The sequence below is a fragment of the Typha angustifolia genome, chromosome 11 (genome assembly GCF_048772165.1).
Source record: "Typha angustifolia cultivar Huaian chromosome 11, ASM4877216v1, whole genome shotgun sequence".
Taxonomy (NCBI): domain Eukaryota; kingdom Viridiplantae; phylum Streptophyta; class Magnoliopsida; order Poales; family Typhaceae; genus Typha; species Typha angustifolia.
In genome coordinates, this window is record NC_133249.1 from 14,180,880 (window position 1) to 14,194,757 (window position 13,878).

At 38.0% G+C, this 13,878-nt stretch overlaps 2 protein-coding genes across 5 annotated transcripts in view; one reads left to right on the forward strand and one right to left on the reverse strand.

Moving 5' to 3' along the window:
- Positions 1-1,732: 1,732 nt before the first annotated feature.
- On the reverse strand, positions 1,733-9,881 carry LOC140770092 (probable serine/threonine-protein kinase BSK3). Of its 4 annotated transcripts, none has more exons than XM_073111082.1 (11): positions 9,689-9,879; positions 9,326-9,586; positions 9,010-9,230; positions 7,714-7,849; positions 6,673-6,806; positions 6,468-6,573; positions 6,263-6,348; positions 5,719-5,907; positions 4,105-4,269; positions 3,358-3,471; positions 1,733-2,640 (listed from the first exon to the last, which is right to left on the reverse strand). In XM_073111082.1, the coding sequence occupies exons 2-11, from the start codon at positions 9,405-9,407 to the stop codon at positions 2,395-2,397; spliced, it is 1,479 nt and encodes a 492-aa protein (XP_072967183.1). In that variant the 5' UTR covers positions 9,408-9,586; positions 9,689-9,879; the 3' UTR covers positions 1,733-2,394. The 4 variants fall into 4 exon arrangements, with proteins under 4 accessions (XP_072967183.1, XP_072967185.1, XP_072967184.1 ...); XM_073111084.1 differs by having other exon boundaries at positions 1,733-2,202; positions 2,356-2,640; positions 9,326-9,879; XM_073111083.1 differs by having other exon boundaries at positions 1,733-2,222; positions 2,356-2,640; positions 9,326-9,879.
- A 2,539-nt stretch (positions 9,882-12,420) lies between these two features.
- Positions 12,421-13,878, forward strand: part of LOC140771471 (lysine-specific demethylase JMJ17) — a 33,482-nt gene continuing 32,024 nt past the window's right edge. The window contains exon 1 of the mRNA XM_073113046.1: positions 12,421-13,756. Coding sequence (XP_072969147.1) covers positions 12,501-13,756 — 1,256 coding nt within the window. The 5' untranslated portion in view covers positions 12,421-12,500. The remainder of the gene's footprint in view (positions 13,757-13,878) is intronic.

Sequence of the window (13,878 nt, forward strand, 5' to 3'; positions counted from 1 at the left end):
AACTTATTTCAAATTCTCTTAGCCTTAGTCTCATAGACTTCGTGGTCATACATATCTGGCGCGCGCGCGTGTGGGGGTGGGTAGTGGGCTGTGAAGCGTTTCGTCCTAATCTCTTTCTCGTGGTCAACGATTCATATCCGAGGGAATAAATTGGACCTGATTGTCATCTGGGGAAAGTCGAGAGGAAGAAGGAACGTTTCAGGACGCGTGCATCTTATGCTCATTAGTAGCGTTGATTATATACGCTCTATGGTTGTTCCCCAAGTTAAGTAGGATTGACGAGCAAAATTAAGTGAGGTAATCCAAGAAGATTGTTATATTATATTTATCCATTCACATTATTTCGTTGCCACTTTCCAATGGACCATGCCAATTTCCAAACTGTTGTTTCCTTCTCGCTTCCTTTGTTTGTCGGCTCTTCAATGCTTATCGCAAATATCCCCTATTCCAGCATCATCCTTCTTACATATATATATATATGACTTCAGTAGTACCTCCATTTTAAACTGTTTTTTTTTCCTTGTTTAGTTCAAAAGCAAGAAGATTAATCTTACCGGGCAAACAAATATATATATATATATATATCCGAGAAAAGGTATATATATATATAGTAAACTAGGAAATCCTCTAAAAATAGTAAACGACTAAACTCAGATAAAACCGGTTCGAGCCAATGAACTCCTGTGAGGCAATATGATCAGTAGCTTCCCTCCACCCGAACCGCTAATGATTGGTTTTTTGGGGTAATGGCACTGGCACACTATTCATCTAAATAAGTTCTCTTTCGTGTTACGATAGTGTACATAATTAGAGATTAATCTCCAACTCCTTCACCTTGAAAACTTCATCTTTTATAAGAGGATTTGATTCTGAGTCGAAGTTAAAGAGTCTCCTGAATCGTCTTTGCTGGATCTCAGAGTTTAGTGGCTTTCTCATCGTCCTCAGTCGCCTCCACTTCGATCGAGTTCATGCACAATGAGACTCACAGCTCCGAGCTCGATAAGCTCATGCACAACCTTAAGACCGTCGACCCCCTAACCTTCACTGAACTCATCTAAACCCCTAACCTTCACCGAACTCATCTGCAGTTAGGCCGCGATCGACGGCACTGTGTCATGCGTCAGATCTTGCTCCCTCGAGCCATCAACATTGCGACCAACATGGGCATCCCTTATCAGGTAACATGTACTCAAAAAAGGAGAGGAATGAAGAAATTTTATTTAGAAAAAGGGTTAGAGCATAGAGCAATAAAAACTTTATTAAAAAATAATAAAATATTTAATATTAGTTAAGCCACTTAATTGTCTATATTAATTGTCCCATCATTATAAGTGGAGATGATTCATTCAATTCATCAATTCCTCAACAGCGCCAGGAGGTGAAATATTTATAATTTAGAGGGTCAATGTGTACTAAAAAAAAATTTCATGGAGACATTGTAAAAATGGGTAATAATTCAAGAGGGTGAAAAAAAAATTATCCCTATTAAATAACCATATTTTAAGAAAAACAAGTATTAGTTGTCAAAACCAAGTTAGTATGCATTGTTTTATTAGAAAACTCAAACACAAGTCAAAGGTAAATTAAATAATATTATGTAGGTATACTTCATCTACTAAAATGTATTTTGGTTCATTGATATATTTTCTCGTAAGTTCCCAAAGCAATTTGTACTTTAAGAACCACTTCAATTTAAAATTCAACCTATCTAATCATAATATCACTAAACCGATTTACAACCAAACAACAGGTTTTTAACTCTATTCAAGTTTAAGAAATGAACATAGCTAACCAGATTTAAGAGTTATACCACATCCAAATGTCACCTAAAGAAAAATAAATGGAATACAAACACCAACACCTTTCAACTCAATGGCTTCACAAATCATTCATCAGACAGATACAGCTAGTCCATCTATACGTCCACAAGTCACGATCTTTAAGAATGAATGCTACAACCGTCAATTAAGAAAAATTCCAATAAAGATTAACAGATGAAACAGAAAACCACACCCATAAATTGAATCATTCAAATGCTGTACAAGCTTATGTCTATCAGCAAAGATGATGTATACCTCAGATGCCTGTGTAAAGGAAAACATCTTACAGGACAGAGGAAGAAGCTTTTTTCCAATTCTCTTGCCAGATAGACTTATTACGGTTGCTGCAACCGCCTCTTCAATATATACATCCATATGAAAGCTGTGATGGAGATTACAAAGCTGAGACATCCAACGCTTGAAGATTTAATGTCAGGTAATAAGGTAAACAAGAAAGATGAATTTCAAAAGATGACAAAAATAACTTATATGATGATTTTCAAACTTTCTGTTTTTTATCAGAGCAATCAATCACCTTGGTTTTACCCCAACCCGTAAGATGATTTCTCTGTTTTTATCGTCCCCCACTCTTTTTTGTTTCTAGGGCTGAACCATCTTTAAGTGCTTCTCGAGCTTCATTTTCTATTCCTTGGGCAAAAAGGGCAGCAGCCTGGAGATAAAATGCAGTAGGCCAAGTTGGAGAAATGACTAGTGCCTCCATGGCATCAGTAAGTGCTTGCTGTGGCATATCATTCATCAAGTAAGACAAGCAGCGGCGAGCTAAAATAGTTGGAGATACCATAGTTCCGACTTCAATGAACTGCCAGTCACAAAAACCATCAAACCACCAAATTAGAAAAATGTTTAAGATAACATGTCAAAGTGCAGATAATGCATAAGCACACAGATAAATAGCAAAAAGAACTAAACAGTCCATTGAGTCCAGTCAAGAACTATTAGTTCAGTGTCACAATTAATAATAAACCCAACAACTTGTTTGAAACAATATATGCATGAAAAAGTAAGAACATGATAATGTAGAGGCAAAAGCTTAAAATTGTTAGAAGTTAAAATTATCAAGTATAATAATTCACCAGGATGCCACAAAATAAGGTACTTCATGGCACTTCCCAAGTTGACAAGTCTGCAACATTACATAATGCAGGTACCATTTCCCATTTCAATAGTTGTTTCAAGTTTCTAGCAGCAACTCATCTCCAAGGAGAAAAAGAAGTTGTAATACAAGAGTCAAAATGCACCTCCTGTCTAATTTCAAACTAGGCGGGAAAATGGATTAACATACATGGACAAGTGGAAGGCACAAGATATAAATCTAACACTAGGTTCAACATATAACTTATAGTCAAAAGACTCAAAACTAGCTTCATTTTGACAATGACAACCTCAAGTCAACTGTTGAAAAACTACTTGTATGGTAAAGTTGACGACTTCCTAGTAGGGTATGTAATAGTTATTTATTAAAGGTATGATCCACGTAACAATCAATATAAGCAAAAATCACTGAACATAAGGTGACCTGGGAGTAGCACTCAATTGCAGTACTAAAATCTTTCTGCCTAAATGAAGTATCACCCTTCTTCTTTGAGTTCAATGTTTCTTGCATTTGACTGGTCCACATCTGAAAAGACAGCTGCAAAATGACAAAGGAAGTATCAATATATGAAGACAGGTGACCACTACTTAAATGCATTCGTTACATCCTAGCAGATGGTCAGAAAATCAATTGTACAAGTACAAAATGGCAATATGATTATGCTCCTTGAATGATTTGAAAAAGGTACTTAAATTTCCTGCATGAGTAGAACTTTGAAATGCGTCCCAATATTCTTAATTTTGTCTAATAACTCGGGAACCTTCTCATGTCACCTTGAAGCTTACAGTAGACCAAGCATCATTGTAGGCCATGTCAAATCACAATTTAAAGTGCAACATAATCCAAGTCAAGAAATAGAAAAGGAGGGGAATTTTTGGTTCCTTTTCTTGAAAGTCAGTAGAAACAGGGGGCGATAACACAGCTCAAAGAGAACATGAGAGGATAATGTATGTAGGATCTAAGAAGGGGCAGGTACAGATGCAACATGAATAAGAGAAACAACTGAAGCGAATTCTGGTCTTTATCACCAAATGATTCATAAAGGTTAAGTTCCTAATTCCTTGGAGATAAGTTCATAAGAAAATTCATGCATATACATGCAGAATTTTCAGCTTATATAGAAAGATATTGCATCTACAGAGGCCTCAAGATGGAAGATTATTCACAAACCTCATTTGCTGTCCCTTCATCATCTTTATAACCAACCTTCTCTAGAATCTCATGTATAGCTGTTAAATCCATTCTAGAACAAGCTTCACCAAGTGGAGAAAGAGAGAGCGACTCCAATGAGAGCGCATTGCCATGTGGCATATCCATCAAAACATAAGAAGGAACCTACAATCACACCAATTGCTTTTGAAGTTAACAAGCAGAAAGATGCAATTGTAAATAATTCATTGTCTCACTATTTCATTAAAAAAGGAAAGAGTCAAGTAGTGCTGGTAGCTTTATTATCATATAGAAATCTGATATAATGTGGAATTTAAAAAGAAATGTCATTAAAAAAAATCACTGGTGATGAATAATCCAATAACAGTGGGCTTTTCTGAAGGATACACTGTTGCCATGTTACAAGCTAAGGACATAGTGGTCATCTCACCACATAGGATAGGTAAATGAGGTAACTCCTGTTTAGAAGAGGGGTTCGAAAAGCAATACCAACAGTGATTTGCAAAGGGAACCCTCTAAACAAACAAGAATTGTATGGAAGCAGATGCGGAACCACATGGAACTTACATCAAAGTAATGGAGAAACCAGCTTGTAGTAGCTTTCTTCTCTTATTTAAAGCACAGACTAAATTTCCACTATTCTAAGGTTTCTATTTCCATCTACCCTTTTTTACTTTGTGACTTCTGAGCAATTTCTTCAAAATCTCCCAATATTCATATGATGAGAGAGACTCAGAGGTGATCTACAACGAGAGTTCTTGAAGATCATAACTTAATATGTCTCATATTTCTAGCCTCAGATTATCGACCACGAGAACAGCAAGTTAGTTGAAGATGAGAAGCTCAGTTCGATTTGTGGTTTTGATGTTGTCAGTTATAATAAATCTCATTCTATTTTTTGGTTCTAGATTTTTATCAACAGAGTGGATTCTCAAGTTATAGTTCAGATAGATTTCTGGATCCAATTTCCAACTATACTGATAGGATCTCTCTTTAGTTTGTTTCTGGATTTCTGCCTTCACAACTGTGTAGCATGATGACAGCATGCAATTCGCGTTTTAATATCAAAATGAGGTAAATGCACTGCAAAATTTTGTAATCAGATTATCCTTGATACAGGGGTGAGGACCACTATAATCTATGGATACTATATGGAGTCCAGAATCTGGTCATTTACTGCTAACTCTGGTGAGTGTGGAATATAAATAAAGCCGTTGGTGGCAAGAATCACATATTACATGGATCAGTGATAACTATTACATTGAAGTAAGACTGTCAACTACACAAGCCAGAACGACCAATCCTGATTCCAGTTTGGCGCATATTATGAGCCATATCTGCCTGAATCATCAATAGTTCTCCGTTATCAGTTCTTTGAGCTTCTGATCCTTGACTAACTGCCTCTATAAGTAATGTTCTATACACATGAAATTCTGATAATTAAATATTAGAATGGTTATATCATAGCTAAGGAGTAGGCAATTAATTAACAAGTTATCCACTCCAAAGAATGAATAGAACAAGTAAAAGAAGGTACAAGTGCATATAGCTACACATTTGAGGACTGTGTAGGCTGCCTACACTGTCAAGCTGAAAAGGGGAGGATAAACTCACCTCAAGCTCCTTCTGCAGGGAAGTCAAAGCAAGCACCAAAGACCTTACATTAGGCCGTTCTCTCTGCTCATACTGCAGGCACCTTGAAGCTAAGCGTACTAGTTCTGTTCCATCCTCATTTGAAAACTGCCCTTCCAAGCAGGAGTCTGTCAGCATATTGAAATTGCGATTTCTTATCAAGTCAAGGGCCTGCAAAGAAATAGTAAGTGCATTAGGTGCATGCATAATGCAGGCAGACAAAATATATTCCTGCCGGAAGTCCAAAACGAGAAAGTTCACAGTGGTAATTACCACAATGAATGCATTATTTCTCTTGGGAAGAGAGAGAATGTCTCAACAATAACCTGGACAATGACAGCATTTATATACTCCTAATTCAAATTGCAACCCTCGCCTGAATAGAATGATATGAAGCACTCCAAAGCACCCACCACCACAACTATGCACACTCACTAGTCACTCCATCCGTTATTGATTAACAAGACACAGACATCCTATACTTGGTTTGATCGAATCATGAGTAAAGAAAACCAAACAAACTTACATGACTAGGAGGAATATGCTTTCCACTAAGAACGTCAAGCAACAATGTACCAAAGCTGTATATGACGCTTTCAGGTGTAACCCTTCCTATAAGAGAATAAAAGAGCCAAAGACACCACAGTAGAAAGTAAGTAGTGTCCACCAATTTAAAGCAAATGCATATGCTTCCTCAATGCACAAGATCTTTCTTTTCAAAAGATACTTACCAGTCCTCATATATTCAGGTGGTGTAAATGCCAAGTTTGTGCTATAACTTTTTCCATCGCGACTGTTCTTCATTAAGCCAAAACACGAAAGCCTAGGATTACATTCCTGCAGAACATAACTCCCACTAAGACAAGGTAAAATGCAACAACAACAACAACAACAACAAAAAGATAAGATGATACTGATAACTGGCATCCAACTCACATCATCGAATAAAACTCTATAAGCATTAAGGTCGTGATAGAGGGCCCGCCCCTTGCTAGTGCAATATTCCAACGCCTCTGCCAGATAGAGCACCACCCTTAGTCTCATAGGCCATTTCATTGGTTGAGTTTCCCCTGCAAAATGAAGAATATCAATGCATAAAACAATGAAGTCATGCCTTAAGTGCATGTGTATGGTGAGGACTGAGGAACAAAAGGGATGCTACACATCAGATAGTCACACCAATATCTGAGAATAAGAAACATTGGCCAAAGAACAAAGCAGACATAGTGGTTTCAGGAGATGTGCATGTAAACAAACATACATACATACATACACGCATCCATAAGAGACTTGCTGTGCTTTTCCAAAGTCAAAAAACTTCACAATTATACAGTACCACATGGCTTCAAACCTTGAATATCAGTAAGTTTGAAGAACTCAACTATAATCATGTACTAAATAAGAAGAACAAAGGTATTCTTTTACGGACATTGGGTTTGACGTTATTAACTTATATTGATGGATTTGAGCAAACAATTAGGCTCTGAAAATAGTATTCATTCAAGTCTTGAAGCATGGCTTTATTTCCAGAAAAGCATGCCATTTCCAGATTAAAGGATGAAAAAGCACACTGGAATAGTTCATTTTTTTCAGAGCCAGTGCTCAGCTTGGTTTGAGTACAGCAGAGACCAACACTTGAGTTGGATTTTAAGACTCAGCTCCTAAATGAGCGAAACTTGAACAGGTGGTCTAGACCGTTTGCATAGGCTAGTTAAATTGGCTCGCTTTAACAAGACAAGCTAGTACTCTGATGTCCCAACCCAAGCTAGGGTGTTGAGCAAAGTTGAGTGAACTTCTATGTGCCAAGCAGATCTTGAGCAGCATAGTTTTTCAGTCGACTTTGCTCATTTGCATCCACATGAAAGATCTAACTTTTTTGAAGAAAGGATGGCATATTATTCGGCTTTTGGAATTTAGGATGATTGAAGTAGCATAAGAAGTATATCAGTTATATCAGCCTTTAACAGTTTAACTTACAGTGGAAAAGGTGCTTCGCAAGTGTGTCATTGGGCATATATTCTGCCACAAGCAACCTCTCTTCACCTTCACAGCAACAGCCAAGTAAGTTTGCCAATCTATAATTCCGAAGCTGACCCACAGATTTTGCTTCTTCCTACATTAAGAAAGCAAGCCAGTAGTGTTAGTTTTAACACATGTGAAAAACCAGTTTATGATCAAAACGATCCTCCATCTCCAATAAATTATGCAATGATTTTCAATAGGGAGCAAATATACCATTAATATGTGCACCCTTTGGTTTCAGAAGAAAGCCCTTTGCCATTTTGTGGCATGTCAGTAATTACACAAATCTCTTCTCACCCCAACAAGAAGAACATGTTAATTAAGTGAATGAGACCGACAAGGAAAAAAAATCAACACCAACTCAGGATAACTCAAATCCCCACTCAATCACAGCATCTTTCATATTCAGGCCAATTATTAAGAACTTACTGATAGTCAATATAGAAACTTACGTGGAAGTTGATCTTCTTTAATTCGAACTTCTAGTAGCAACATGAACACCAATTAATATTTTCTATTCTTTTCCTAATTTGTCTAAATTTGATTCCTACTTCCGTGCTGCACTGACATATACTAACATAGTTACACATACTACCCAAGCCAAAGGATTAAGAACTTACTGATAGTCAATAAAGAAACTTACGTGGAAGTTGATCTTTAATTCAAACTTCTAGTAGCAATATGACACCAATTAATATTTTCTATTCTTTTCCTAATTTGTCTAAATCTGAATCCTACTTCCATGCTGCACTGACATATACTAACATAAATACACATACTACCCAAGCCAAAGGATTAAGAACTTATTGATAGTCAATAAAGAAACTTATGTGGAAGTTGATCTTCTTTAATTCGAACTTCTAGTAGCAATTTGACACCAATTAATATTTTCTAATCTTTTCCTAATTTATCTAAATCTGATTCCTACTTCTATGCTACACATAATACCCAAGCCAAAGGTGTAGCAGTTTGGCATTTGATATGATGCCATCTCAAATTTAGCATTATTAACCTTTATTTCCAAATTAGAACGAAAGAACCTTTTGCCTACTCACTGCTAGAAAGCATGATTCACAATTAAAAATGACAAAATTTACCACAAAAAGCAGTTGTTATCTTTTCTCCGTACAGACTCATAGACAATAAGTGACAATACTAACTTCAAGCATTCATTGTTAGAACAAACCAATGCTACTTTCCAGTAAAGGGATTTCCAAAAATAATTTAACAAGTGATAAGCAAACATTATACCAAGAACTGGCGCGAATCAGGCCACGCCATCCTATTAAACCGCTTCACGGCTATCCTCCTCTGTGCGTCCAATTTCCCTTTGTAAACGACATTTGGGGCCTTCTCCCCGTGCTCCGACACTATATTCTCGACAGCAAAACCCGAAGTAGCCAATTTGAGTTGCTCAAGAGAGAATTCCTGGAAGGATGGCAAGTCGTACGTCTCACCCTTCTCCTCTATCTCTACAAAAAGATACCACCATCAACTCCCACGGATTTTTTTTTTTTTTACCTATTAATTCCCCATCAATAGTAACTCCCAAGTCCCAATTACTCACCAACATCAGGAGCTTCAAGAACTGACCCTTTGAACTGTGATCCCCAACAGCAAGAAGTAATTTTTGACACCCGAGAACCCATCCCGTCCAGATCCAAGCTCCGCTAGATCTCCAGCTCGGTAGATTGCTACCAAGGAAGGAAGCCAACGAGATTTACCTCGTCACGCTGCTCGATCGAATCGAAGAAGACGTTGTTTCAGGATCCGAAGGAACCCTAGAGTGACAGATCGGATCTGGCCTTGGGCATTCATCAGCGTTATTCTGGAAAAAGAGGGAAAAAGAAAAGAATTACTCGGTAGAGTTATTTTATACCGACATGCCGTCCTTTCGAGCCCTAGAATTATCATTAATCCATTATTCTACCCCGCCATTGGTTGTCATCTTTAGTTTAATCGATTTCGTATTCGCACCGCTGTAGGATAGTGGAGATCTTATTCAGGAACAGTGGAATGAGAGAGGTTTAAGAAATGCTTTGGACTGGAGCCTGGAGGACTCGGAGTCGTCCTCGCGCCGCCGTTGCGGTGACTCGGTGGAGTAGTTGGGGGATTTGGTGGTGTTCGACTCCGAGTCGTCGCAGCGAGTTTTACGGGGTTTATTCTGGTATAATTTATTGTTCTCGTTATTTATCCGTGGGGTTTATTCCCATTTTACCGACCCTATGCAATTAATAGTAGTTAATGATCGACGGGCCCATGCAAACAGCTGGCTGGATTTTTTTTTTTCCCTTATTCCACCGCTATATTTTGAGTTTAATCATAATAAACACTTCAGTTAAATTTAAAGCAGATATAATAGAGAATATTTCTTTATTCAAATAAAAATAAAAATAAAAAATCTAAATTATCTCTCCTTTCTCTTTCTCTGAGGATACTTGTCTACTCTCTCTTTGCTTGTCATTCTCCTCTTTATCTTACAAATGCCTCTCCTTCTCTTTGCAAGCATGCCATCCTCACCTTTTCCTTCTATTTCCTTTCATCATTTTTTTTTAACTTCCTTCTTCTTTCCTCTAATAGAGGAGGAAATATCTCTCTTATTTTGAGTGGTAATACAACACCACCGCGCTACTGCAATGATGCCATGCTTGTGGAGTACAAAGTTGGAGTGGGAGGGGAGGTCGATAAGAGGTTAGACAGCTCTATCGACTATGATTGATTTCTAAGTGTTTTAATCAGAGAATGATCGGAGAATGAGAGAGGCAGTAGGGGGCTGGCGACAATGGTGAGGTTCGCACCTATGGTTAGGGCACATGGTGCCCCATGACACCTAATTAAACCATGCCAGCTCTAATTTTTCTTTTGTTTGATAGTAAAGGCATTTTGATTTTTATATCTACAATTAACTTAGCTAAGGTCTATAATTAACTTCTGTTATAAGTACATATAAGGTAAAGTGTGAATGATGATAAAAGTAAAATACATAATGTTTTGATTAATTTTTTTAGATAATAAGTTGGTATGCTAAACATAACCTAAATAAAAAGCCCTAGTATTTTTAATAAAAAAATTGAATAACTCAATAATTATATAAGAATTCAAATCCACGAACTCAGTGATGAGCTAATCAAATCACCAGGTAATTCTCTACATTTTATTCAATAGAGTGTTACTGTCATGGAATAATTTTATTCAATAGAGAGTGTTAAATATAATAAGAGGACAACTCATACTTTTTCTTTTAATTCTTGCTGCATAGGAATCAGTTTAATATTTCTCACTCTCTCTCTCTCTCTCTCTCTCTCTCTTTATAAGTGAATAGACCAAATATAATTATATCATATTCTTTTCTGTATATCTATTTTATTAGATTAATGTGGATCTAAACATACCAACACTGATATGGCTATAATATTTTTCAGTCTATAAACTGAACAATCTTCTCACCTATTCTTAACTTTTCACGAGGCGTCCATTCTTCAATGAATTAATTATTATTTCAATAGATATATGGTTATTTGCAATAAATTTGTTAGTTAGTGATTAAAAAAATCTAAAAAGTCTAGAAAAAATAATATATATAGCTTAATTACTCTTTGTCTTGCCCTATATACTATAAAAGCGTAAAATATCTTTCTAGACTTTTAACAAGCTATAATCCTTTAGATATCATTAGCAGATGTTCTAAAATGATATTTATATTCCTCTATTATTAGAGAAAATATTATGATATATTAGTTGATAATATAAAATTACCTATCTACTCTTATTTTCTTCTTCGTATTTTCTTCCTTATCGTCCAACCTCCTACTTCCAATCTCATCTCATCTTCCTTTCTTACCCTACTTCCTCCCCTCTTTTTTTTTTATTTAATCCGCCACTCTATCATCTGAATAGAACTTTCCTCTTAATTTGAAGGATGTCAATGTATAACTCATGCATCAGAGAAGATAGAATGCTAGACATGTGGGATATTTGATATTACTGCTATATATGCTAGAAGTCATGGAGACGAAGGAAAAATTATCTTAAAAATATCTATTAATCTTTATAAGGATAAATTCATCTATCTAAAATAATATAATGTTCATGAGAGTATTTTCTATCATTTTATAGTACATAGGGTAAAATGTAATTAAACATTTATTTTTTTTATAAAAAAGGAATAGAATAATGTTTAGATAAACCAGACTAAAGCAGCACCAAGAAGTATTAAAAATGAACAAAGTCAACTTAGTTTGCCCATATTCTTAGCCGAGCTAGCAGCTACATTGTATACTTCACAAAAAGCATCTACATTCATATATGAATAAAGGAATGCTAGTAGAAAGTAAGGTTAATTAAAATAACCATGTCTATTGAATCAAGCTCTAGAATGACCTTTTGTCTTGTTGCCATCCTAAGCGGCTCCAAAGCTCGAACTGCACAAAGAGGGACTCCATCAGAAGATATCTCGCTCCACTTTGTTGGGCCAGTGGGTCAAAGGATCTATCAGCATTTGCCATTAGAAGATAAGTCAACGAAGTCTCGAATAAGTCGCCGAAAGGTCACCGACTTCACTAGCACGTGCGCTCATCACATTCACGTGCTCTTTCTATTAGCAGAGGTAAGAAAATATCCTTCGGTGATAAGTATTTTTCTCTCTACTTCTTCTTCCTCTTCTCCTTCTTCTTCTTCTTCTTCTTCTTCTTCTTCTTCTTCTTCTTCCCGGTTCCAAACCCTAATCAAGAACTCCTCTTTCAATGGGGAAATCCCTTCCTCGCGCCGTCGAGAAGGGCATCACGCCAAACCCCTCCTCCTCCTCGTCCTCCGTCGTCCCCCAAGCGCCAGTCTTCCACCCCACGGAAGCTGAATTCAGGGACCCCCTCCTCTACATCTCCCAGATCCGCCCTATAGCGGAGCCGTTCGGCCTCTGCCTCATCGTCCCCCCGGAATCTTGGTCCCCTCCCTTCTCCCTCGATCTCTCCTCCTTCTCCTTCCCCACGAAGTCCCAACCCATCCACCGCCTCCAGTCCCGGCCCCCCTCCTGCGACCCAGACACCTTCCGCCTCGACTATGCTCGCTTCCTTGGCCGGCGCGGAGACCTCAAGCGCCGCGGCAACGTCGTCTTCGACGGCGCCCCCCTCGATCTGTGCCGCCTCTTCCATGCTGTCAAGCGCTTCGGTGGTTATGATTCCGTCTCCAATGCCAAGCGGTGGGGCGACGTTGCCCTCCTCGTGCGCCCGGGGAAGAATAGAAAGATCTCCGAGTGCTCGAAACACGTTTTGTCCCAGCTCTATTGGGAGCATCTCTATGACTACGAGGCATATATCAAGAATATGCCTGCTAGGAAGAGGAGAAAGAAGAGATCTCATAGGCCGCATAAGGGAGTAGATGTAGTTAATGAAGAAGAATTGGATCAGATTTGTGAGCAGTGCAAGAGTGGATTGCATGGGGATGTCATGCTTCTTTGCGATAGGTGCGACAGGGGGTGGCATTTGTACTGTTTGTCACCGCCGTTGGACAGCGTGCCAGCAGGGAATTGGTACTGCTTAGAGTGTGTGAATTCTGACAAGGATAGCTTTGGCTTCGTGCCACGGAAGAGCTGCTCATTGGAGTTATTTAGGCGAATGGATGAGAGGGCAAGGAGGAAGTGGTTCGGGCAGAAGAGGGCGACACGGGTTCAGATTGAGAAGCAGTTTTGGGAGATTGTGGAAGGGAGGGCTGGCGAAGTGGAGGTTATGTATGGGAGCGATTTGGATACTTCGGTGTTTGGAAGTGGGTTTCCTCATTTGGATAAGTCAGTGCCATCCCCAGTTGATTCCAAGGTGTGGAGAGAGTATTGTGATAGCCCGTGGAATCTCAATAACCTGCCAAAATTACCAGGGTCAATGCTTAGGGCTGTTAAAGAGAATATTGCTGGTGTCATGGTTCCTTGGCTTTATGTTGGAATGCTGTTTTCATCCTTTTGTTGGCATGTCGAGGATCATTGTTTTTATTCAATGAATTATTTGCACTGGTACGCTGTCTACACTCATATGCTGTTTATTGTTCTATTTGCTCTTAACAATTGGCTACATTATAAACATTACCTTGCGATGACTAATTCCTTGAGGTCGTGAGAAACTGTTGTTTACAGAA